At 53.8% G+C, this 26345-nt stretch overlaps 2 protein-coding genes across 4 annotated transcripts in view; one reads left to right on the plus strand and one right to left on the minus strand.

The window, feature by feature from the left end:
• The window catches only part of FAM168B (family with sequence similarity 168 member B), a 35947-nt gene extending 25302 nt beyond the window's left edge, over positions 1-10645 (plus strand). Inside the window, exons 4-7 of the mRNA XM_024114995.3 lie at positions 3297-3439; positions 3572-3749; positions 5537-5662; positions 6116-10645. Of these exons, the coding sequence (XP_023970763.1) occupies positions 3297-3439; positions 3572-3749; positions 5537-5649 (434 nt within the window). The 3' untranslated portion in view covers positions 5650-5662; positions 6116-10645. The remainder of the gene's footprint in view (positions 1-3296; positions 3440-3571; positions 3750-5536; positions 5663-6115) is intronic.
• A 526-nt stretch (positions 10646-11171) lies between these two features.
• The window catches only part of ARHGEF4 (Rho guanine nucleotide exchange factor 4), a 254977-nt gene continuing 239803 nt past the window's right edge, over positions 11172-26345 (minus strand). For 2 of the 3 annotated variants that reach the window (XM_055087386.1, XM_055087389.1), the window contains exons 6-14: positions 19830-20009; positions 18665-18841; positions 18413-18592; positions 16833-17065; positions 16355-16484; positions 14744-14875; positions 13604-13847; positions 12896-12973; positions 11172-12351 (exon numbers count right to left, since the gene is read on the minus strand). In XM_055087386.1, the coding sequence (XP_054943361.1) occupies positions 12200-12351; positions 12896-12973; positions 13604-13847; positions 14744-14875; positions 16355-16484; positions 16833-17065; positions 18413-18592; positions 18665-18841; positions 19830-20009 (1506 nt within the window). In that variant the 3' untranslated portion in view covers positions 11172-12199. Of the gene's footprint in view, positions 12352-12895; positions 12974-13603; positions 13848-14743; positions 14876-16354; positions 16485-16832; positions 17066-18412; positions 18593-18664; positions 18842-19829; positions 20010-24165; positions 24402-26345 lie in introns of those variants that run through there. The other variant, XM_028501466.2, reaches the window with a different exon arrangement.

A 26345-nucleotide genomic window follows, 5' to 3' on the forward strand; every position in this document is an offset into this window, starting at 1 on the left:
TAAAATAGATAGCTAGTGGGAAGCAGCCGCATAGCACAGGGAGATCAGCTCCGTGATTTGTGACCACCTAGAGGGGTGGGAGGGAGACGCAAGAGGGAGGGGATATGGGGATATATGTATACATATAGCTGATTCACTTTGTTATAAAGCAGAAACTAACACACCATTGTAAAGCAATTATATTCCAATAAAGATGTTAAAAAAAAAACTAGTGTATATCCTGGAAGTCATTCATTCTTTTTTTTCTCTTTTAAATTAAAATATAAAAGTACTCCGCTAAACACAGTTCAATAAAGTGGTTTAAATTTTTTAAACTTTAATTTTTTTAATACTCAGCTCATTTTTAAGTTTGAGATATAATTTATGCAAATCACCCACATATTAAATGTTCATTTGGATGGATTTTTTTTTTTTTTTTTTTTTTTTTTTTGCGGTACGCGGGCCTCTCACTGTGGTGGCCTCTCCCGTTGCGGAGCACAGGCTCTGGACGCGCAGGCTCAGCGTCCATGGCTCACGGGCCCAGCCGCTCCATGGCACGTGGGATCTTCCTGGACCGGGGCACGAACCCGCGTCCCCTGCATTGGCAGGCGGACTCTCAACCACTGCGCCACCAGGGAAGCCCCATTTGGATGGATTTTGACAATTGTCATACTCGCGTAACCACCACCCAAAACAAAATACTGAGCACTTTTATCATCCTAGGCTTTTCTTTCGCCCTCTCCAAATCATACACCCCTCCTGCTCCCCCCGACTTCTGTCACCATAGCTAGGTTTACTTAAGTGTTGAAAATGAGATCATGCAGTGTGTGCTCTGTGTCTGGTGTCTTTTAAAAGGTCAGCATGGTTTGAGATTCATTCATGCTTTTGCCTTTTGGTACTGAGTAGTGTTTATATGGATGTATCATAATTTACCCATTTTCCTATTGATAAACATTTGGATTATTTCCCATCTTTTGGCTATTCTGAGTAAGATTGGTGGACATTTTTTACAAGTCCTATTGTGGAAGTATGTTTTCATTCTTCTAGGGAAAGTATCTATGAGTGAATTGTTGGGCCCTATGGGAAGTATATTTGTAGCTTTATGAGAAGTTGTATTGTTCCATGGAACTCGTGTGAGCGCTCTGCCATGTCAGCCGTTCTAGTGAATGAGAAATGAGACTTTTTAGAAAGCAGTTTTATTGAGGTATAATTTGCGTTTAAGCCATCCTTTATAAGTGCACAGTTTGGTGTGTTTAGACATGTATACAGATGTGTGACACCACAAACAGTCAAGTGACTTCATTCCTGTGAAAGATGCCCTCATGCCCTCTGGCCCCTGGGCACCACTAATTGGTTTTCTGTCTCTAGATTATGTTGGTCTTTCCTAGAGTTTCATATCATGTGTTACTGTGTCTGACTTCTTTTGCATATTGTATTTTTCTTTTTTTTTTTGAGATTTATCCCATGTTATGTGTATCAGCTGTTCTATCCTTTTGGTTGCTGAGTAGTAGTATTTTGTTGTATGGTTGTACCACAGTTTGCTGGTGGTTTAGTCTGTATAAATCAGTGGACTAGGAACGTGGCAATTCAGAGACCCTCTCTTAACTTCCCTGGAGAAAAACTCCTCCGTTGGAATGGGGAGTCAGGAGGGGGAGCCCGGCATCTTACTGCTTACCAGTTAGACTCTGAATCACTCTTCCAGGTCATGGTCCTTCACCACTTCCTGGCAACACGTGCTGACAGCTTCTAGGTCTAGGGGAAGGGTCTTTCCAGGTGTCAGGCTGCTTCTTGACCCTCTTCACTGCTGGCTGAGAGTACAGCTCTTTTGAGTCTGCTAAATTATTTTCCACTTGTACTTTTTAAAAGATTCCAAAATTATTAGGTTCTAAAATGTCTTCTCTTCTTGATCTGTGTGGCTTTGTGTCTTTTTATTTATTAATCTGCTTTATTGTCATTTTGGGTGGGGACAAAGGCAGAAGTATGTGTTCAGCCTGCTGTACCTTAGACCCAGAAGTCTTTTTAGCATAACCCTGGTGTTTGACAAGTTTTTCCTTTTGTTTTTGCTGTAATTAACAACACTGTGATGAGCATGCTTACAGTTCAGCCTTTGTTCAAATCCATGCTTATTTCTTTTTTAATTGAAGTATAGTTGATGTACAGTATAAGTTACCAGTGTACAATACAGTGATGCACAATTTTTAAAGGTTCTACTCCATTTATAGTTACTGTAAATATTGGCTATATTCCCTGTGTGTGTCCTAGTAGTTTGTACCTCTGAATCCCGTACCCCTGTGTTGCCCCCCTCCTCCCTTCCCTCTCCAGTGAACCGCTGGTTTGTTCTTTGTATCTGTGAGTCTGCTGCTTTTTTGTTATATTCACTAGTCTGTTGTATTTTTTAGATTCTACATATAAGTGATATCATACAGTATTTGTCTCTTTCTCATTTATTTCATTTAGCATAATACCCTCCAAGTCCATCCATGTTGCAAATGACAAAATTTCCTTCTTTTTTTATGGTTGAGTAACATTCCCATGCACGCCCATATGTATGTGTGTTTCCCACATCATCTTTATCTGTTGATGGACACTTAGGTTGCTTTCATATCTTGACAGTTGTAAATAATTCTGCTATGAACATTGGGATGCATGTATCTTTTCAAATTAGTGTTTTCATTTTCTTGGGATCAATACCCTGGAGTGGAATTGCTGAGTCATGTGGTAGTTCTAATTTTAGTTTTTTGAGAAACTTCCATACTGTTTTCCATAGTGGCTACACCAATTTGTGTTCTTACCAACAGCGTACGAGGATTCCCTTTCCTCCACAGCTTCACCGACATTTGTTATTTGTGTTCCTTTTATTCATAGCCATGCTCACAGGTGTGAGGCAGTAGATACCTCACTGTGGTTTTGATTTGCATTTCCCTGATGACGAGCTATGTTGAGCATCTTTTTAAGTGCCATGCTTATTTCTTTAAAACAAATTTCTAGAAGTAGAATGGTGGGGTTAGAAGACATACATACTTTTAATGCCAAATTGTGCCCCAGCAAGGGCGTGCTAATTTAAATTCCGACAAGACCGGTGTTTCTTTCCTGTTCCTATGTAAGTATGCACTCAGTAGAACTTTCTCCTCCCCCGCCCCCCCCCAAAAAAAATACTTGCACATAAAGTCTAAGCAGTGAAGCCAGATCTCAGTGGAGGGGTCAGATATGACTGTGGTTCGGGCTGGCACGCTGCCTCGTTCCTTGCACACTTGGTCCGTCCCCTGTATCTGGCCGAGTGTGGGTTTGAATTAAGGCTTTGGGCTTCTTTGTTTCAGGTTACACTCCTGGCACACCTTACAAAGTGTCCTGTTCCCCCACCAGCGGGGCGGTGCCACCGTACTCCTCCTCCCCCAGCCCCTACCAGACCGCTGTGTACCCCGTGCGAAGTGCCTACCCCCAGCAGAGCCCGTACGCACAGGTAGGCCTGGGGCACGCTGTGGGTGTCTTACGGGGTCTCCTGGGCACTGTGCGTGTGGGAAGGGCCGGTTCCTCAGGGCTCTGACCCCCCGGGTGTGGGACCCTGTGGCCCTCGTCTCTCTTCTTTCCCCAGCAAGGCACATACTACCCCCAGCCCCTGTATGCAGCACCCCCTCACGTCATCCACCACACCACAGTGGTGCAGCCCAACGGCATGCCGGCGACGGTGTACCCTGCTGCCCTCCCTCCGCCTAGAGGCAACGGCGTCACCATGGGCATGGTGGCAGGGACCACTATGGCCATGTCAGCGGGTGAGTCCTGGGCCCTGGGCCGCCTGCTCCATGACGGCATGAGGGCTGGGGGGAGGGAGAGCTCACCGGTACTCTGACCCTTGTCTTTGACTTCATGGCGAGAGTTGTGTGGAAGGACACCTGATCTTTGGGGAAGAAATGGCATGTTATGTTTTTCTTTACCTCCCCTCCTTTCTCCTCCTTCTCCTTTCAGTTGAGACTGGAGTGTGGGGTTTAGAACCATGAACCAAGTACCTTTTCCATAGACCATGACTGAGTAGCCCTCTCCAAATTTGATGGGGCCACTTTTTTTTGGTGAGCTGAGTCACTTGGCTGTAGGGACAAGGAGTGACCAGATTCCTATGGTGAGCACATAACCCTTGGGCAGAGAGGGATACTTTGTGATCTGGGCGGCTGGCCCTCTTGATCCTTCCCTTTAGTGTGGGATACCAGTGCAGGCCAGCTTGTCTGAATGGGGATGTTTTCCTGAATCTAGGGAAGCCGGTCTTGTGTTCATACAGATAACAGCTGCCTGTAGCAATCCTTTGGTGTACATTGACTTTATTTCCCAAGACTTCCCCTAGGTCTGGAAAATAAACCACAGAGAGAAGAGACCCGTGGCAGGAATGGGCCAGTCTCCATGGAACCTTGGAGTGTTTGAGGGCTTGACTGACTGACTGTCTAGGGATTAGGTTACCTCCTATGGGCATGTGAATCGTCTGTGGTGAGGGGCCAGGCACACACAATGCATTTGGTTGCCCATGGCTGGGTCTTTAAAAAATATATATATATATATTGTTCCCTCTTCGTTTTCCTAGGCTTTAGCATAAGGAAAATGTGTCAGGAGAGAACGGCGTTTCAGGATACCATGGGTGTTTCTGCTTAGGGTCTCTATTTTATTTGGTTTTCCCATACTTACCCGTGAAGGCAGAGGAGAGTCTGGCACAGATAGAAACTGTGTGTTTGAGGCACATAGAGGGAGGGGATGGCAGGCCCTGGTGTGGGTGCGGGCAGGAAGGAGGAGGAGAGAAGGGCTGCCAGGTGAGGCTGTTAGGTTTGAGGTGGTGCTTGTCCATAAATGGACACAGCTGAGTTTTCTGCAGTTACAGGGAAAACATGCTTAGCTTAAGGTACTCAGAAGCTCATGTAGTTGGGACTCTCCCTCCGCGTCCCTCCCTCCCTCTCTTCCAGTTATTTATTACCACCATAACCATTTCCAAGTGTACAGGTCAGTGGTGTTACCACACTGTTGTGTCACATCTCCAGAACTTTCTCATCCTGGAGGACTGAAGCTCTATACCCATTAAACAGCTCCCCCTTCCCCTTGTCCCAGACCCTGGCAACCACCATTCTCCTTTCTGTCACTATCCATTTGACTCCTCTAGGGACCTCATATAAGTGAACTCATGCGGAATTTGTCTTTTTGCGACAGGCTTATTTCACTGAGCATAATGTCCTCGGTTCATCCGTGTTGTGGCATGTGACTAATTTCCTTCCTTTTTAAGGCCGAATAATATATTTGTTTTCTTTTTATCACCTCATCTGCAAAAATAATTCGGTATGCTTGTATGGAGGGGAGGCCCAAAGGCTTCTGCAGACATGCTCTCCATGCGAGCTTGCTGTGTTTATACAGCTTTGACTTGTATATAATCAAGAGTTCTGAGAGCATTGTGGGTCAAAGCCATCCCCTCTTCCCGTCTGTCTGCCTGCCTACCGCCTTGCCACGGGGGTGGGGCGGGAGCTGCCCTGTAAAGAGGGAGCAGTGGTGGGACGCTGCCCTCCACTGAGATGCCTGCTCTTCCTTCCAGGTACCTTGCTGACTGCCCACTCCCCGACTCCTGTCGCCCCCCACCCCGTCACCGTGCCCACGTATCGGGCCCCAGGAACGCCCACCTACAGCTATGTGCCCCCCCAGTGGTGATCACCCTGCAAACGTAAGTGACTGGTGAAGCCCGGGGCCAGCTTGTGACTAAAGTGCATTTTTTTTTAAAGAGGAGAACGGGAGAGCTGTGTCAGTTTAAACACTGCCAAGAAAAATGCTACCTGATGATCCATAGGCAATGCAGCGTTTAAATTTTTGTCCTTATTGGGACTCTACGGAGGAAAGAAGAAGGAAACCATTGAGTTCTTGCTGTGCACCCCCTGCACTGTGTTCCTTACCTGGGCTGTGCTCTAGTCTCCTGCCCACCTCCTGCAGGAAGTAGGTCTCCAGTTGTCACTTGAAGTCACTGGGGTCCATGGGAACCAGCACAGTTGCCTCTCTTGCCGCTGCCCTTTCTTGTCCTAGTGGATCTCCTCCTCCTCCTCCAGTTGAATGCCTCCTTTTCTGAGCAGTGGTGCCAGAGGAGCTGTGTGTGACTGTGTCCGTCTTTCTCCCCACCCCCCAGGTTTGCGGATGGAGCTGTGCAGTCACATCATGGAGGTTCCACAGCTGGTGCTGCAGGCCTTGTGCCTCCAACCAGGACTTTCTTCTTAATGCTCTCGACACTTAGCTAAACACTACTACGGCCGGCCCAGCAGGTCCCAGCACCCTCAGTCTCCAACTGACTCTGTGGGTTGGTCTTAAAGCAAATCCTGTTTGGTGGGCTGCCAGGCAATTTTTTAGCTAACTGTAATGATAAAAAGGGAGTGTTAATCTGTTCTGAATCATATCTAGTTGAATGCATGTTAAAAAAGACAAACACAAAAACAAAGCTTGCTCAATCTACCTGCAGTGACTGATGCAGAACCATCATATGCAAAATCCAAAGGAATGGAAAAGTATTTTACAACTTGTATCACTAATGCACTGTTGTAATGTATGCAAAGTCTTAAAGTTATAAGTGTTAAAGTGAATTTCTTCATAGAGCATCTGAAATCTCTTTGATGATTCTTCAGCCTTTTGGGGTTGACGTGGGTTGCCAGTTGGAAACGTGGACTTCTAGTCTCCAGCCATCTGTTCCTTTTGTGCGGACTGCACTGGGAGAGAGTTGCAGGGATGGGGAGAATGTGGGGAGGCCACCGCTGCTTGGGGTGCAGCCAGGTTAATGGCTTTCTCTCCATTTAGGCTTGTGGGGTCAGTGTGATGTGGACGTCCTTAGGGATTACCATGAATCCAGTTAGGGACACAAGGTGGTTTATGTATCAGCAAAGCAATTTTCTCTGCCATCTAAATTTTCATTACAAATCTCTTACAGATAGAGATGATGTTTTCTATATGTTTAATGGGAAAGTCCTATGTAGAGCAAAATTATTTTCCTGGGATGGAAGATGTGTGAAAGAGAACCAGCCACACTTGGAGGAGGTATTGGCCTCTCCTTTATTTAGCTTAGAAAAACCATTCCTTCCCACCCCCACCCCCGGGGGAAATGTCTGAGTCACCTGAAAACATATGTAGGCATTGTTGTTCTCCCTCCCACAAAGAAGGGCAAAGACTTCATTCAGCTGTGTGTTATGAAGAAAGTTGTATATTAAGAACTTTTAAAAGGGAACAGAACTTTATTGGATATTGATTGCTCCTTGTAGAGAGGCAGGGCTGTGGCTGTGTTTCGGCCCATGCACTTGATGGGGACTTGTCCTTTGAGACCATATGGAGGGCGCTCGTGGAGATGGCTGTGGGGGGGTGTGAGGGAAGGGCTGGCGCCTGTTGTCTGTGAGCCCCTTTGGCCATCTCTTCTTGCGGCTGAGGACACTCAGCACAAAGCACGTGTGGACAGCAAAGGGCCAGGCAGCGTCAGAAAGTGTTTGCCTCCCGGAACTTATTACAAAAAGGATTTTGTGTTTAAAATCTGAATATTGTACATAAGAAACCAAGAGGATTTTTTTGCCTAAATGTGCCCAACTTGTATCAGTGGGTTTGTGTGTGTGTGTGTGTCTGTCCTCAGATGAAGTCAGAGGGGGTGGGGGGTGAGGGCTGTTCCCTTTCAGCGGTCTGTCAGGGGCGGGGGTGCCCCTGCTCCACCCCTCGTCGTTCCAAGTGCTGTGGACCTCAGGTGGGGAGGGCACCTTACTCTCCTTACGGCTCCGGCAGCTGGTCAGGGCTCCGGCACTGGGGTGGCCTTCAGCCCCGGACGGTGAGTGGGATACCTGACCCCTGAGCCTTTGGTAACCTTATTTTTTATAGTAAGTACTCTTCATAATTTTCTTTTTCACATTTTATTTTATAAGAGTTTTAGGAATATTTTTGCATGGATCATTGTAAACAGAAGATTTATTTCTAATGTCTGTAACATAGTGTTTACTGATAAGTACTTTAAATTGCTTCAAGAGCACTTAACCCACCTTTGTATGTGTGTATTCGTGTGTGTGTGTGTGTGTGTGTGTGTGTGTGTGTGTGTGTGTGAGAGAGAGAGAGAGAGAGAGAGAGAGAGAGTAGCAGCCGTTTACCCCAGGCACACTGTGTCCACTTCTTCAACTCTTCGTTGGTAATTCCATCTGTATAGTGGACGGTTTGTAATATCAGTATGTTCTAATGGTTCCAGGGGCTGAACAGAGAAGTTGGTTTCCCCAGTTTAGCGTACTAAGTTAGGAGAAAATAAGAGTTTAGTATTTGCTTTTTAAACGTCCCAGCGCACACACAGACACACACACGCCACTACCTGTAAGGGTTGGACTCATTTGAATTCAGGAGGAAGTTAAGAGAAATTATATAGGCTGTTTCTTCCAGCTTGCCTGAGACTTGGCACACACAGGGTGAGTGTTTTCACGAGCACTGAATTAAATGGTGTTTTCAAGAGAAAGAAAAGAGTGGGTTTCGTTTTCTCCCCATTTACATCAGCTTTATGAACACTTCCCCCCCTGTAATTTCTAAAAAAATCTTATTTCTCTTTTGTGAAGTTGAGTTGGGAGACTTCATCAAATACTTCTGCATTATGGAATACATCTGTGTGGAAATCTTTTCAATTTTGAAACTATCGGCATCAGCTATCAAATATGGAAGGTAGATCTTGTCTAGCAGGTGAGAATCTGGATATAATGAATAGTAACAAAACTATCATATGTTGTAATTTTAGCAGCATTTAGTTCCAGTAAAATTAACTAAGGAATAGAGCTTCTGTTATAAAGTTGCATAATTTGATATCCTAAGCACAATAGTAGAACATTCAGAGAAATTTTGCATTTTTTATATGTGACATTCCTAATTTGAGAATCTTTCAGCTAAATTACAGTTATTTTAGAAGTTGAGATAGGCAAGTAAAGGAACTAATTCCTATAAACATAGGTATCATCATGGATATTTTAAAAAAATTTTATTCTACAGCCTTCCCCTAAGGTTTAGAAGGTATGTTTCTCTGCTTAGGGAAATCTTGTTTGGATCTGGGCCGGGTGACAACGTTTCACAGTGAGTGATGGTCCCATCATCTTGCTGCCTTTGAGAACTGAGGCCAGCATCCAGGCCAGGGCCATTCATGGTGACAAGCACAGAAGCGCTTCCAGAATCTTTTATGTCTCTTGTGTTCAGTCTTTTCTCAACATTCTTATTGGTTTGGTTATTAGGCCTACCAGTTGTATTATGTGACTCTGTTTGTTGAGTGCTATGCAAATGCAGTATTTACAGGAGCCGAGTGTGGTCCTGAGCTGTGGGCTGGACACCTGGTCAGTACGCGCCCTGCCCTTCCCAGGCTGGGCGTGCAGCGCCTCGCTCCGTCTGCTGGCATCGGCACTTCAAACAGGAGGAAACAGATTCTTGGGGCTTGGCATGTACTCATCTCTGGTAGTGCTGTCCTGCCAGCAGGTGGAGAAAGGATGGCAGGCACCACATGCGTCAGTATTGGGGCCTGCTTTTTAAGGAAACCCACTTCTTCACCTGTCCTTTGTAAACATTTGGAAACAGTATTACTCTGACCAGTTGGGCCACCTTCTCCCTATCTGGCAGCTAACGGCTGGACACCCCAGTTCTTGCCAGCCTGGGCATTGCCTAGACGGGATGCCTGCCTGACTTCCTCTGGCCGTGCAAGGACAGGCTTAAGGGTGTGGGGCTTGAGGTGGGGGGCAGCTTCTGGTTCTTCTCTTGGTGCTTTCTAAGGACCACTCCTCTCCTCTAGAGAGGAGTGGTTGGCATAGGGGAAGGGTGGCCTGCGTGACTCTCCTCTCTAGCACATTTCACATGTTGGTGTGTTTTTTTCTCCTGAGCTGTTTATTGCTCAACCTGAGCTTTCTGAAAGGGGCCCGCAGAGGACACGCTGCAGAGGAGGGTCTGATCTTTTCAGGTAGGAAGTTGCAGAGTTGATCTTACATGTTTCAGAGGATTTGTCTCTTTCCCCACCCTATTCACTTGAACAGAAAACCTCTGGGGTAATCTTATTTGAATCCCTGGGATCAAACGTCAAGTCACTTGGGACAGGGAGACGGAGGAGAGGCTGGCCATCTCTGTGCAGGGAGCCTGCAGTGAGCTTCAGGGGATGCTGTGCTCTCAGGATTGGTGTGTTGGAGATGACAAGTGTCTTGTCTTGGCCTCCTGAGCCCTGTTGGAGTCTCCTGTAGGTCCTCGTGCAGACCAGTGGTCGGTAGACTAATTGGGCTGGACCTGAGGCCAGCTCTCATGTGTTCCTGGCAGGGTTACTGTGATGGCCACTCAAGAGAGACCCCAGGGAGCCACTGTTACTAAGAAATTGTTTGTTTTTTTTAAACGATTTTGGAATACTGTTTTTTTTTCTTTAGACCATTCTCAGTACTTTTTTAAAACTTAAGTCAGCATTGTCTTCCAGTGTCAAAGGCCCCCCTCACCTCTGCATTGAACTTAAGGTGTCAATCAATACACAGGAATGGAACACCCATCCTGAGCCAATTCCATATGTGTAAATTCATACTATTTTAATTTTTTATGCAATCTGATGAGTAGATGAGCTCAGATTTAAAATTCTTAAAAGCACGTTTATTGTAACCAGAATTGTTATGTATTAATACTGCAGTTTTCAATAAAGATTGACTTGTGTTGCATATTGTGATTTTTGTGATTTTTTCCCATAGGTTTTGTCTCCAGGTGGCTTGGCCTGGATGGAAGGTGTAGTGTCTCTTAAGTTAGGAAATGCAGGGGTTTCAGGCTCAGCCCCAGTGACCTGGGCAGTGTGTACGGGTGTGAAGGTAGCAGGTTGTGGGGAAGGGGAGGGAAGCCACCCTTGTTCCTCCTCTTGTGGTCCTGTGGCCTCGGTCCTCCTGGGAGGAAGACACATCCTTCCCCATTTCACCAGGGAGGAAGGTGAGACCCAGAAAGATTACGGACTGCCTGTCCCCCAAACTCACTTCAGCGAAACAGACTGACTCTGGCAGCAGCCAGGCAGGGAGGTGCTGAGACAGCTCCCAGTTACCCTGAGCCTCTCTGAAGCGCTGAGCCTCTGTCCACCAAAGCCCTGGGGCCTAGCTCATTCCTCTAGTCTTAGGAAAGGCCTGGGGTGGAAACAGATAAGTGGCGAGGGGACGAGAAAATGCACAGGCTCCAACAGAAAACAAGGGCCAGCAGCCAGGTTATTTTTCACAAGTTTCTTTATGAAATTAAATGTGGCTTCTGGCTTGGAGAAGGTATATAGTGCAAGAGTGACTGTACATGCTGCTGAATTCCCGTGGGCCACAGGGGCGGCTCCGTGCCCCAAGCCAGGCCCCGGCCACACTCACTGGTGCCCTCCTCTGGGATGTGGGCTTCCATCCCACGTGCCCACCGGCCTCTGGGTGGGTCAGTCCTGGGTGCTGGGCCACAGAATTCAGTCCTTATGGCTTCTCACGCTCACTTAGGGTAAGGCAATCTCTCTGTGTCACTAACAATTCTTTTTCTCTACCGTTAGAAAAACAAAATCTGAACAAAAAATACTGGAACCAGGTTCTGGAATCACCCCACAGCTACAGGTGGACTGGTCACAAACCCTGACCAAAGTAAAGTATTCAGCTGACTATGGTTTTCTTTCCACTATAAACAAACACATCACAAGTGAAGAGAGGGTGTCCAGCAGCCAGGAGTGTCTAGAGAGGGACTGGGAAGCAAAGACGGGTGGGCTCTGGGCCAGATGTTTTTGTGTGCAGAATTCCTGGTTCCCCTCACCAGGGACGCAGGCTGCCTGGTCCACCAGCTGGGGGCCTGCAAGGAGAACAGTGGGGCAGAGGGGCACACAGCCTGGCTCCGCAGGTGGCGGAAGGCAGAGACGTCTCCTGCCCAGAGAAACCAGGAGCAGGGGGAATGATTATATGTCCCGAGAAGAGGGTCCAAAGCGGCGTTCTCACACGTGCTGGCCTGGTGGGTGGTTCTGAGCTGTGGCTCCCAGGAGGCCCCGCACAGGCCCAGAGGGTGGCGGGAGGTTCACGTGCTGGGGGCCTGCCTCTCCAGCCAGCGTCTCCAGCGCCCCAGTAGTGGGGAGGAAACCGGGAATGGGGGCACTGAGCACCTCCCACCTCCAGTTTGCGTAACAGGCAGAGGAAGGCCGGATGTGGTGAGCCTCGGGGAGGAAAAGCTGGAGGCCCGCCGGCGGGGCAGGTCCAGATGGAGCCATCGGCGGGGCGTGGGCTCACTTGCGGAAGGGCGCCAGCCGGCTGATGCTGTGCCAGAAGGTGGACGGCTTCCGCTTGGGCTCTGCCAGCACCAGGACCTGTTGCTGGGGCAGGCTGGTGGGCAGGGCTGGGTGCTTCTGGCGTGTCAGGTAGTAGGGCCGGCTGAGGGCTGGGCAGGGGAAGAGAGCAGGGGTCGGAGGTGTGTCGGGAGCCGAGTGGCACAGGGCAGAGCCTGTGGCGGGGGGGAGCGGGCCGTCCCCAGGCTGCCTCAGACACCCACCCTGGCTCCCCTGGGGCTGACCACACCCAAGGGCTTGGGCTGCCCTCCGTGGTCTGCAGGGGGCATGGCCAGGGGGCGTGGGAAGGCGTGAGGCCTGGAGCTGCTCTTGGGGGGGCGTTGAACGTTTCTATAGGGATAGGCTGTTAGTTCCTTGCCAGGAGGTGCCTAGGCCGGCTGCCAGGAAGCAGCCCCGCCTGGGGAAGTAAAAGCTGGCACCGGGCAGCACCGGTGCTGCTCCCGGGAGCCTGCGGGGCTGGAGAGCAGGAATATCCACCGTGTCCCTAAGCAGGCTTCCTCACCAGCGGTCCCTCACCACCAACCTTTGGGAACACAAACCTGCAAAGGGCAGTGGGCACCTCTGAGGACCCAGGCCCAGCTGACCCTGCTCTGGGCCGGGCTGCCGTGGGTGGAGGTGAGCCCACCACCTGCTTACCTTTGGGCTTCCCGGCAGCCTGCTGCTGGCTGGCGTTCAGCATGGCCTGCTTCCTCTGTAGCTGGGTAATGGAGAAGCCTGAGGAGGGGCCACAAATGAGAGCCACAGCTGCCCTCCCGCACCCCGTCCTCCCCCCGCCACGGTCCTCTTGTCCCGGCACCAGCGCAGCCTCTGTGCACCCGGCCCTGCCCCCGGTACTCGGGGGCTCAGCGTCCTGCCCCACCAGCCTGGCTCGGCCGCCCAGGCGGAGGACGTGCTCTGCGGGGGCGCTCTGGTGCGCCTCGCGGTGGCCTCCCTCGTCGCCCTGCCCCGTCGCTCACCCTGCCCAGCCCACCGACGTGGCTGGTGCCTACTGCCCTTCCTCGGCCCTGCGGAGGCGGCTCCTTTGCCAGATCAAGACCGACCTGGTCACCGCCCAGCGTGATGGCCAGGGGCCCAGGGACAGGAGGGGAATGCCGGGGGGAGATGCCGTGCTCACGTGGGGCAGGGGAGGCTTCTGGAGGCCCCGCCCTCCTCCCACTCCCCACCCTATGGAGTGTGTGCGTGTGTGTGGCGGGGGGCAGGGACCCACGCCTGGGGCCGAAAGCACGACGCCTCCCGGAGCCTCGCCAAAGCCCGAGGTTCTGCCAGTGTGAGATTGGCCTCAGTCTCACGGCCATGCCGACCCCCTGGCGCTCGGGGGCACGGAGGGCCGGGCGGGCCTCGCACCTGTCTCCCGGTCCAGCCGCACCCGCTCACGCTCGCTGGCGAAGGCCTTGAGCCAGCGCTGTTTCTGCTCGGGCTTCTTGGCGCACAGCAGGTGGCTCTCCCCCGAGGGGCCGCGGCGCAGCCGGAAGGCGTTCCTGACGCTCACGTGCAGCTCCCTGTCCTTCCCGTCCTCCAGGTCCGCCACCTCCAGGCCATCCATGTCCACTCGGCCCTTGTAGTAGAGTACGTCCCGGCGGAGAAGGTCCTGCCGGAGACGCCGTGAGCCCCCGGCCCACCTGCTTGCCCGGCCCCTCGGCCTGAACCATCCTCCTGACCACATCCGAGGCCCTGCCTCACCTTCTGCCCTGTGACCTGCACCCACCGCCCCAGCAGAAAGTGATCTCAGGAGGGACAGCGAGCCTGGCTCGGCCCATGACCACGTGCTGAACCCATGGTGGAGGAGCCGCTCCTTTAGTTAAGTTACTGGCTGGCCTGGGGGTCTCTAAACACCCACAGCCTCATGGGGAGGCAGCCATGGAGACAGGCAGCAGGCCAGGGCCCACAGTGCGCAGCAGGGAAGAGCAGCAGTCTACCGAGGCCAGGCCAGAGCCAGCGCTCAGGAGGGCTGCCTGGCCACTTGTGCCATGTTTTGAAAGGGGAGTAGAAGCCAGCAGCAAAGAGGAGGCCTAGAGGCAGCTGGAACAGAGGACCCCAGGGTTGGGAAGGGGAAGCTGAGGTTTGCAGGAAGAGAAGAGCTGGCTTGAGAAGCGAGCAGGGGCTCAGCAGGAAGGAGGGCGTTCTTAACAGCACTGCGCGCTGGTCAGACTCTGAGGGCCACCCTCTGGTCCCTGGGCCACTAGGCTCATGCTGTAGACAGCCCCCTACCGCGCGCGCGTGCGTGCGTGTCTCATTTTCTCCGGGCAGCAGGGGCCCGGGGAGAGGAATTGCGCGCGCGCGCGTGTGCGTGTGCGTGTGTGTGTGTGTGTATGTGTCTCATTTTCTCTGGGCAGCAGGGGCCCGGGGAGAGGAATCGCGTGTGTGTGTGTGCGTGGGCGGGGGGGGGTCTCATTTTCTCTGGGCAGCTGCTCCCAGCCCTCAACCTCACTCCCTCCATTCCTGCTCTGAACAGGTCCATCCAGCAGGGAAGAGTGACTCTGGTACCTTCTTACAGTAGATGAGCTGGTGGTCAAAGAGAAAAAACATCCTTTGCTGGCTCTTGGCTTGTGGCTGTGTGACACGAGTCAGCTCCCCCGAGTGGATGAGTTCCGAGCTCCTGACCAGGAGATCTTCTCCCTGGGGGACCCAAGGGGAACCGTGAGCTGAGTGCTCCCATCCTGGGGCTTAGAGCAAGGCTCTGCTGGGCTCGGCGTCCTGCCTCTATTGCTGGCTCGGTAGGTGGGGTCCTTACTGGCCCTGCCTGCCCACGGCCCCCGTCGGGCCAGGGTCTGCAGAAAGCAGCAGGCCAGAGAGGAAGGGGTGGCTCTTGAAGCCCGGGGAAGTGGGGTGGAGTCAGAAGGCCGTTTGGCCTACGAGTTGGTCATCTCCGTTAAGTGAGGCCCCACAGCAGTCAGTGGCGTGAGCATTTGCAATGTGGCTAATCCCTATCAAGGTGTCATTTAGGTAAAAGATACACCGATTTTGAAGACTTAATATGAAATCAAGACTGTGACTATTTCACCAATGGTATTTCATATGTTGATTACATGTGGAAATGATATTTTGGATATACTGAGTTAAACAAAACATCATTAAAGTTAGTTTCACCTGTTTCTTTTTTTCATTTTTAAGATAGCTCCTAACACATATAAAATTCCCTATGTGGCTCACACGGTACTTTGATTGGACAGTGCGGCTCTAGAGAACAATTAGATCTGGCTGGAAGTCACTTCCGAGGCCCGTCTTTTAAAAGGGGTTTCGGAGGTCTTCCTCTGGCTCAGTGTTACTTAGTACCTGAAGTCCTATCATCAGGCTTCACACTTTCAGATGAAGCCCTACTGCGCCTGGTTCCTCCAGGAAAATGCAAACCACAGCCAGGCGTTGTTGACAGCCATTCAGTTTGGGATAAGTGAGTTTGTGAGGGTCCTTGGTCAGGGCTGGGCCTCAGAACCAACCATCAGGAAAGCAAAAGCTAGGCACCCAAAACAAAACACAAATCAAACACTCAGCCCCCCTCTCAGGGAGTCTAATTCCGTATTTCTAGGATGGGGCCTAGGAATCTTGTTTTTTCACAGATTTTACGGTTGGTGGGCGGGGTTGGAGAGAACAGGACAGCACCGTCGCCGTTAGTTCAGGCCTCCGTGCTGCCTTAGAAGACGAGACTGGCCCACGTGAGGGGATTGTGTGTGCCAGGAAAACGGAACCCAGGAGGCTCTGACCGGTGGCAATCCGTCTCTGGTCACACTGTGGCAAGCCTGGCCCCTTCTGTTGGGAGCCCCAGAAGTTAACTCGAACTTGGGGGCCCAGCCTGTCCCCGGAGGCTGGCTGGCTGCACCCTGAGAGGAGCATGTGGCATTTTACACGTGCCCTGAGCTCTTCACCAGGAAGGAGGCCAGCAGGCCTGCTCTGGGAGCAGCGCTCAAGGCCTGGGGCTCGGACATGGGCCCGGCTGGCCCGGCAGAGGCCCAGCTCTCTCTCCTGACACTAGCTCCTGTTTGCTGGCTCCCAGGAGCATGGCCCCCTGCTTCAGCGCCCTCCTAGATTTCTCAGAGGCAAGCATGGTTTTAAAGCCAAGGCCAAGCCCCACGGTATTTTCTGGCGGCGTTGGGCCCTCACCTCCCAGTCCTCTATGGAGCTCTGCCACTGAGCGATCTTGTCGATGTTTTCAAGCCTCCGTTTCCGTTCGTTGATGAGCTGGGCCACATTCTTCATGGCATGTAAGGCAGCTTCCACGTCCTTGAAATCCCTGGGGCAGAACAGAGGTGGAAAAGGGCTTACGAGATCAAGAGCAGAGAAGGGCTGGGAGCTTCCTGGAGCCCCCCCCCCCCCCCCCCGTGGAGCTGTTTCCCTCTGGGGCTGTGCCCTTGGGCCATTTCTCCACCCCATCAAGTGCATACCCCCATCGTCTCCATAAACGAGGCACAGAGCAGAACTCAATATCCTATTCAACTTTATTCAGCACAGTCCCTCACTGCAAGGACAGCTCATGAAGGCTGGGATTGTTGTACGTTTCGGTCTGTGCTGTCAACCCAGTGCCCGCAGCAGTGCCCAGCACACTATAAGCCTCAACAACCCTCCCCCAGCACCCTCCTACCTGTGCTGGGGGTGCGTGTACTTGAGCAGCTCAGCCAGCTGCAGAGGGTACTTGCAGATCTTCTGCACAGGTGTCAGCAGGAAGCCGTCCAGGGAGATGTCGATCATCTTCTGCAGCAGCCGGCAGGCCTCGAAGAAGTACACGTACTTGCTGAGCTTGGCGAGGCGTGAGAGCTCCACGCAGGCGTTGGGGTGGTTGTTGCAGTACTCTGAGTAGATCTGGAAATCCTCTTGCTGTGGGCACAGCTGGAGGTGAGGACGGTTGCCTCCTGTTCCCCCAGGCCACGGGCAGTGTTGAGGAGGGGGAGGGGGCGGGAGGGAGCTCAGGGAGCCCAGGCTCTGTCTACCTACGTCTTTGGGCACAAGCCACGCAGAATCGTGCCCAGGGACGTGAAAGACCCCAGAAAACTCAGGCATGTGCGTGCCCGTCGCCACCTAGCTTTCTCTGCAGGGCCCTCAGCAGATATTTTGACAGTATGCCAGGTTTCTGGGTGAAATCAATGATACTAATAAGGAAGGGATATCACGGCCCAAAAGGAGAGAGAGGGGGAGATTAAGAGAGGTCCTGACGGCTGTGCCTCCCGGGCTGTCTTCCTCCTCAGCCCAGTGTTTTGCTTCTTCCTCATAAAGCTCTGGCCTCACATCTGAAGAGAGCCGCTGTCAAACTTTATTCAACACCACGTGACAGAGATATATCCACGTTGTGTGTGTGTTGTACGGGAGACTCACTGTGCCTGTTTTTGTGTGCAACTTTCACCTACCTGGAGCCAGAGGGAGACCTAGGTCTGACCTAGGACTTCGTGGACTTAGGTGGGAAAGGAGGGTAGAGGCAGCTGGCGGCCTGGCAGCCTGCTGTGATGGTCCCACTGGGTAATGCTGATAGCGTGCCTGTTAGACATGCCCTATTTCCCATTCCCCTGTCACAACTCTGCCTGATGCATTATTTGGGACCCAAATTCCCACACTCACTCAGGTACCCAGAGCCACCACCTGCTCCTGAGGTCACCCCCCTCAGCTTTCCTCCTGCCACTGGAGAGGGGTGGAAGGGCCTCCCCAACCCCCCACTGCTAGTAGTCGGAAAGGAGCCCAGGTTGTCCTTGATGCGCTGAGCTAGGCATCCTCTGCTCAACCCCACATGACTGCCACAGGAGAGGGATAAAAACAAGGAGGAGTCCACCTAGCCCAGACGAGTCCAGTGAACCTTGACTAAATGTCAACTGGCATTTGGAGTGGAAGTAAGAACTAATTCAACCTCAATTCCAGTGTGCTCACTGTGAGAGGAATCCCAGAATTTGCTAGAACAGCCCTTAGGGTGTTCAGCAGGCGGCCCAGCCCACCTCTGTCCCAAGCAGATCCTTTCCGGGGCCAAAGCTTCCAAGGAGCCTCCTCCAGCTTGGTTTGCCCACCTCACCCCACCCTGACCCCCAGAAGCAGAGGCACTTCTAAAACAGAGTGGAAGGGTGACAGCGGTCAGGGCCAGGGATGGTGGGGCAGGGCAGGGCCCCCAGCAGAGATGGGGGGTCAGGGGCTACTGCACACGGTGAGGGCCTCGGGGGCGGGGTCCCAGGGCGGGCTGCTCACGTGTTCCAGGAAGCAGGCGCCCAGCTCGCTCAGGTGTGGCCGCTCCGGGTTGAATTTCTGCTCCAGCGCCTTCACGAAGGCCTTCTGGCACCGGTAGATGTCCTCGATGTTCCCGAAGATGGTTCGCAGCTGCTCCTTGCTGAACATGTCCACGCGCTTGCGACACTGCCTGAGGTAGCCCTGGGGGCGCGGGCGGTCAGGCTTACCTCCGGGTCCCCTCCGTCCCCAGCCCCGCCAGCCCGCGAGCCTCACCTCGCAGATGTCGCGCAGGTGCTTGATGTAGTCCCGCTCGGTGCTGAGGATCTCGTTGATGACGTTGGTCCGCATCTGGTCCTTGCTGCTCTGCGCCTCAGCCCCGCCGTCCCCGGCCCCGCCGTGCCCGGTCCCCAGCGCCTCGTCGTCCGCGGGCTCGTCCTGGTTCACCCGCAGCTGCAGGCAACGCGGCCGGTCAGCGTGCCTCGGGGGTCAGCGCCCTGCATCCCACACGGCGGCGGCGGGGAGCTGAGGCTCGGAGTACCCATAGGACCGCAGGGGCAGGAAGCTCCTCCGTCACCCGCACGATGCCCGCAGGGACAGGGGACGCCTGGTCCGAAGGCGCCCCGCTCCCCGTCCTCCCCCTTACGTTCGGCTCTGCGAGGCCTAGCGCTTGGAGCCGGGCACACGCTCACTCCAGGGGTTCTGAACCAGCGCCTGCTCATACTGGGCCCTCTAGGGGCTGTGAAGCAAGCAGACGGGTGATGTGGCCTTGCCAGCTCTGGGACTGTAACTAGGAAAGGCTCCGGGTGCAGAGGGCGCTGTTCCCCCGGGAGGTCTGGGGCAGGAGAAGCACTCCCCTCCCCACGGCCCTCCGCCTGGTTTGGAGGCTGCGCCTGGATTCCTTCCCTGGAGATCAAAGGCTGCCTTAGGTCTGGGTTCGCTCCCGTGATCTCTTGGGTTAAAGACTTAGCTTGTCCCTGCCTCAGTTTCCTCGGGCGTAGCAATGGCTCCCAGATCCCAGGACTGTTGTGAAAGTTAGAACTGAGATGCCCCGCGCAGATGGTCTGCACAGCGCTTTGGAGATGCCTGGGAAGCCCAGCTGGCTGTGGCAGCTGTACCCTAACACGCAGACCCCCCCGCGCCCAGAGGGGACCACATTTCTGACCCGTTCTTCTCTGGCCGCTGAGGACTCCTGGAGGGAGGGGCAGGGGCAGGGTTGGAGTTGGTGGTGGCGCAGGAGGAAGGCTGTGTCTCGATTCCCAGGCTGGGCTTCCTGACACCCACCCGCCCACCCAGCCCCCAGCCTGCAATCCCAGCGCAGCTATGAGTGGGAGGTCCACACGCAGCACCTCAGACCCCAGAGCAGTTTCAGGCGTGCAAATGCTGAGCAGAGCCAGCTGCCTCTCTACGGGGCTAGGAGAAGCTCGGGCCAGTGCCGTACCCGCACAAAGCTTGCTGGAAACCAGCCCTCGCCGTCAGCGACCCGGCCCCACCACCACTCTCTGTTGGTGGCATCCATTACTTCGATGACGTCCCCGGCGTTGAAGCCCAGTTCCTGGTCATCCATGGTGACATGGTCCCAGAGTGCTTCAGCACAGACCACACTGCCATCACTGATGAGCTGTGGAGAGAACCAGGGGGGGTGGGTCACGGGGGTGAGGATGCTTCTGACCTCTGCCCCCCGCCCCTGGGAAGGGGGGGTCCTGACTCGTGGTACAGAGGGGCGGACGGAGGCTCCCTCTGAGCCAGCCGCCCTTCGGGGGGCAGGGCTATGCCCAGGGCATGTCTAGACTGGCGGTGAACTTGATCCTTGATTGCTAGAATCCTGGGGAGCCACAGAACCTGAGGGCCAGCATGCCGCTCCCTCCTGCTCACAGGGCACACCTTCCTCCCGTCCCCGCTGGGCTGTGATTAAACTATTGCCTCTCAGCTGCCCCCGTGTCTCTGCTGTGCTCCGTGATGCCGGCCTGGGGCACTGCCGGCTGCATCTCTGCTGTGCCGGCTGCCCCCTGCGGTGTCGAAGGGGACCTGAGAACTGGAGAGGGAGGGGGCTTGCTCCTTCCTAGTGGCTTTTGTGGACCTGCAGTATACCACCTGATTAGCAGCAAACACCGCTTCCCCAGGTCTGCTGGTGCCCAGCCACTGCAGCAGCTGGATCCGGTCTGCAGTGTTGGTCGAACGCTTGCAGAGCCAGTCTCGGCCCCCTCGGCACCAGCTGAGCAGCGCCTCTCTCTCCTCAGAGTTCTAGGCCTCCAGCTCACAGAATTCTCAGTTTTAATTATTCCAGTCTATTTCCTTTATTGCCCAGCTCTAGAGAGGAAGGAACATCTCGCAGTTGCCACCTCCGTAACGGAAACCTCAGGGCTGTTCCTGAGCACTTAGTGACTGAGTCACCCACTCTATACCTGGCTAACAAGTCTCTCTATTAATTTCTCTCTCCGGAAATGACTGCCGTGGTTCCTCTCTCCCACATGATCAGAAACCGCGTTAGCAGGGATGCTCCCCTCCCAGGCAGCCCTTGTCCTCAGAGCTCCGTTTTGCACTGGGCTGACTCCTTCCTGCTCACGTAACGTGGGCTCGGTGTCTACTCCGTGAAGGACGAGTGGCTCCGTGAGCTTCAGGCAGGAGGGGCAGTGGGCTGGGCGCTGCCCAGGAGGTGAGGTTCGTGCCCCTCTCTACTGGGACCAAGTGTTGGCTCTGACGGTCACAGACCTGGGCTGGCTCTTTGGCTGAGCAGTCAAGGCCCTGGGGCATAACCAGGCAGGGCCTCTGTGCTGTTTCCTCCTCTGAGCTGCTGCCCGGCGGGGGGCCTCCTCTGGGTGCTCCCAGGGTGGTGTGCATGGTAACCCTCCCACCGAAATGGGAACCACGGTGGGGCACAGCAGGACTGGCTGGGTCTCCACCTGAGTTCCAGTCACTTGTCTCCACGGCACCCCAAAGGGACAGGGTGAGAAGCGGGGGGGTGCTTGGGTACTGGAGCCCACTCAGGCTGGGCCCTTCCTCCAGGGGAGGGCCTGAGAAAGCACGTTCACAAACCACCATGAGGTTCTTCATGTTTTCTTGGGTTTAAACCCGCTCCAAACCCCAGTGAAACCACTCTTCAGAATAATCCACAGCTTACGTGTACACCCATCCTCACAGCAGCAGCTGTTCAACGGCTGCAGATTCCCGTGGCCCACCCAGGGACCCTGGGAAGAAAGCACTGGGCTAATCCTGGGGGCTGCAGGCCTCCTCAAGAAACCACTGTACTCATCCCAGCTTAGAAGACCTACTACAGGCTTGTCCTCTTCTGCAGGGAGAAACCTCCGGGCTGCAGTGCGGCCAGGATGAGGCCAGAGGATTCAGCGAGGCCATGTGAGAAGAGCTGGCCAGCTGCAGCCCGGGAGCAGGCATCAGGCTGGGCGGCCCACAGCCGGCACACGGGCACAAGCAGGCTGCCATCCAGCCCTCAGAGGATCTGGCCCTAGACCAAGAGGAAGCAGAGTGGCTCAAAGGTGGTGTAGTTGAGCCAATGAGGACGTGGCTGCAGGTGAACATTCCCGTACAGGGACAGTGACCAAGGGTGAGTTTGCCCATCAGGATGGAGACTATTTGGGAAGGTTTGTATGTTCCGAGTGATGAGTTACGGAGACTGGGGTGGGTTCACCCCTGGAGCTGCTTTCATAACCTGAGGTTTGAATCTGGCAGGGAACAAAACTTCTGGTTTATTAGGCTTTGTAGTTTTGACCCTGGGGAAGTGGGTGTCCTGAGACTGCCCGTTCCTGCACGTCCCCCAGCACGCACCTGCCGGTGCACATTCACAGGCTGGCTAATGGGATGCTACACTCTGATCTCTTGAGAACAATCTGCTAGATCGCAGGTGGATGCCGTCCATCCTCAGGTCACACGAGCTGCACGCGCTAGTCACCAGGACAGCATGGATTTAGTCCCCACTGCTAGAGCCCAGGCAGGGAGGAAGCACTGCAGACACACCCCACACAGCCCAGCTTCTGACCAGTTCCCTTGCCAGCTTAGTCCCGCATGATATTAATCAGGTCAGGCATCACCCCCTGTCCCCACCTTCCCTCAAATGAGCCCTGAGCAAAATCCCCGCTTGCATGGCCCAGTGCCTCCTGCCTGCCCCAGCTTTATTCCGCCAGCCCTTCTGGAGAGGCACGGGTCCTCCGCAGGTGGTCTCCTGCTCAGCTTTGGGAAGGGCTCCAGGTGTGGGGCAAGGAGGCAGGCTTCCCAGAGAGACCAGGATTCCTTACACCTTTATGGACAAACCCCCATACCCATCCTGACCAGTCACCTAGAAGCCCTTGATGGCAGGGGGTAGGGAAGGGTGACCTTTGTCACTTCTTTGTCCCAGCGACTTGCTGGGCACAGGGGACTTGATAGATACACAGCCATGAGCAACTCCCCTGATATCCCTGTGCCTCGGTCCCCATCAGAACCCAGAGTAACAGTGTGCTCTACCTGGGTCACCAAGCTCCCGTGTAGATCCACAAATAGGAGGTGCTCAGATGAGTTACAGCTATGACGTTAACCATTTATGTGATGTCACTAAGACAAGATGTAGCTCCAAGAGGTCAGAGATGCATTCTACTTTCAGGACAGCCCAGAGGCTGCCAGGGCCGGTGCTGGGTGGGCTTCTGGACAGAGGCCCTTCCTGGCACTCTGTCTGAGGTGCAGCTGCACTGAAGCCAAAACTCAGGCTGGGCAGGCCAGGGGCGAGGGTTCCGGGCTCCCTCCTGGCCTGGAAGTGGGGAGCATATGCTGGCTCTGAGGTATGGGGTGTTTATGTGGACGCAGGTGGGGGACTGTCCTGGACGGCGGGGGGCAATTTCAGGACGAAGACAAGCCAGGGACAGGGTGCTGGATCCCCTTTTGTGCCTCTGAGAGTTTGACAGGGCTGGGAAAGCCTCAAAGCGCCCCCTGATGACCACCCATCACCCTCCCCACCCTGCCCCACCTCCCAGCTGTCTCACACACGCACGCTGGTGGAGGAGTCCACGCCGACAAGTCTGGGAACACGACGCAGATCCCACGGGCCCCCGCGCACGCAGCCCAGGGGTGCCACCTGCAAGGGGCTGGGTGGGGGGCGGCCGTGCCTGCAGTGGGGGGCACGCTGACTGAGACCATTTATCTAACACCTGAAGTGGGAAAAGCAACTGCAGGCAACATAAGCAGAGGAGCCCACTCATCCTCAGACATCTCTCAACCGGCACAGAAAGGCATCTCCAGATCCGCTCACACGGTGGTCACATGTGCAAGGTTCCCTAACAAGCAGACAGCCGCGGCCACAGCTGCATCTGCACCCTCAGTCACACACACACATACACACACACACACACACACACACACACACACACATACGACAGACGCTAAGGACCCCATGGCACATGTGTCACCGCGCCCCTGAGTCACCCACCCGGCCGTGCCCCGGGGGACGCGCACACAGACGGGCCCCAGCGCACGGGTTTGAGGGGTAGGCCTCCCCTCGTGGGGCGGTGCACACACACACACACACACACACACACACATACGACAGACGCTAAGGACCCCATGGCACATGTGTCACCGCGCCCCTGAGTCACCCACCCGGCCGTGCCCCGGGGGACGCGCACACAGACGGGCCCCAGCGCACGGGTTTGAGGGGTAGGCCTCCCCTCGTGGGGCGGTGCGGGGCTCTCGGGGCCCCGCCTCAGGCAGCTGGGGGCTGCGGCGGCCACAGCCGGAGCCGGGCGGCAGGAAAGACGCGCAGCGGCGGAGGGGCCCACACCGGCGCCACTCACCCCGGCGGTCAGCGGAAGGCCAGCAGGAGTATCAGCACGACATTGATGACCACGAGCAGCGCCAGCACGGCGAAGACCACCACGCGCTGGGCGCCGGGCGGCAGGTTGCAGCGCAGGAGGGCGCGCAGGACGCTCCCGGGCGGCGCTGGGCGGCGCCGGGACTGCGGGGCCCTGGCCATGGCACCCAGCCTCCCGGCTCCGCGCGGCCGGGGATCCCGCCGCGACAGGGCGGCCGCGAGGCTGCCGGAGCGCCCTGAGCGGGGGCGGAGCCGCCACGCTCCCTCGCCGCGCGCGCCGCGGCCCCCAAGACCCGGCCCAGCGACCCGGCCGCCGGCGGGGGCGGGGCTGGGGGCTGGGGGCGGGGCCGGGCCGGGCGGCTCCCTCCTGCGCCGGGTTCGGCCCGGGGCGCCTCCTCCCGAGGGGTCTCCGCGGCCTGGCTCCGCGCGGGCCGGGCGCATAGATGACCACGGTGGCGCTTGGGGTGCCGGGGGCCAGGGGTTCCGAGTCCTAACACCAAGGGCTGCCCTTGGCCCCGACAGCTCTGAAAGGTCTATTTGCTCTGTCATAAACTCGCCCAGGAATTTGAACTCTGGACAGACGGGCGGATCCGTGCTGAGATGCTCCAGAAAGGCCCTGACTCAGGACCTCTCCTACTGACCTTAACCATCAGAGCGGCATTTTGTTCCTATGGGAAAGCAGTTGGCTTCTTCAGCCGCTAACCCTCCCTCCCCAGTTTCACTGAGGTATGATTGACAAAAATTGTATCTATTTAAGGGGTACGACTTGATATTTGATATACACTGTAAAATGACCACCACAATCAAGCCACTGTGGTGGCTGGATTACCATTTCCATCTCCTCACAGAGTTACCATTTTGTCTGTGTGGTGAGAACACTTTAAGAACTACCCACTCAGCAAATTTCAAGTACAATACAGTATTGTTACCAATACTCACCATCCTGTACATGAGATCCCCAGAACTTATTCTTCTTGCATAATTAAAACTTTGTACCCTTTGACCAACATCTTCCCATTTCTTTCTCCCCCAGCCCCTGGCAGCCACTCTACTCTCAGATTCTGTGAGTTTGACTTTTAGATTTACACATATAAGTGCAATCAGGCAGTATTTGTCTTTCTGTGTCCCTTAGCATAATGTCCTCTAGGTTCATCCACCTTGTTGCAAAGGGCAGGATTTCCTTCTTTTTTAAGGCTGAATAATATATATACCACATTTTCCTTCATCCATTCATCCGTTGACGGACACTTAGGTGTTTCCATATCTTGACTATTGTGAATAATGCTGCAGTGAACATGGGAGTGCAAATATCTCTTCAAGATCCTGATTTCATTTCCTTTGGATATACACCCAGAAATGGGATTGCTGGAGCGTAAAATAGTTCTATTTTAAATTTTCTGAGGAACTTCCACACTGTTGTCCAAAGTGGTTGCACCAGTTTACATTCCCAGCAACGGTGTGTAAGGGTTTCCTTTTCCCACATCGTCAAGAACACTTATCTTTTGTCTTTTTAATAGTAGCCATTGTAAGGTGTGAGGTAATGTCTCATTATGGTTTTGGTTTGCCTTTCCCTGATATTTGAATGTCCACTAGCGTTGGGCATTTTCTTTTAAGAGATGTCTATTCAGGTCTCTTTGCCCATTTTTTAATTGGGTTATTATTATTTCTGGTTTGTTTTTTGGGTTCTTTTTTTTTTTTTTCTATTGAGTTGTGAGTGCCTTAGAGATTTTGGATATTAACCCTTTATCAGATATATGGTTTGCAAATATATTTTCCCATCCCATAGGTTGCCTTTTCACTCTGTTGATGGTTTCTTTTACTGTGCAAAGCTTTTTAGTTTGATGCAATCCCACTTGTCTATTTTTGCTTTTGCTGCCTGTACTTTTCAAATGTGTCATATACAAAAATCATGGCCCAGAACAATGCCACGAAGCTTTTCCCCTGTTTTCTTCTAGTAGGTTAATGGTTTCAGGTCTTACATTTGAGTCTTTAATCCCATTTTGAGTTGATTTTTGAGGGTCCAATTTCATTCTTCTGCACGTGGTTCAGGAGCTTTTGAAAAAAACCCTATGTCAGGTACTCGGGGGTTTCTACTGCCTCCCAGACAGAGCTGGCAACCTTAACCTTGCAGGGCTCAGAGCTCATGTGCATGCCTGTCATTCC

Source organism: Physeter macrocephalus, chromosome 2 (genome assembly GCF_002837175.3).
Source record: "Physeter macrocephalus isolate SW-GA chromosome 2, ASM283717v5, whole genome shotgun sequence".
Taxonomy (NCBI): domain Eukaryota; kingdom Metazoa; phylum Chordata; class Mammalia; order Artiodactyla; family Physeteridae; genus Physeter; species Physeter macrocephalus.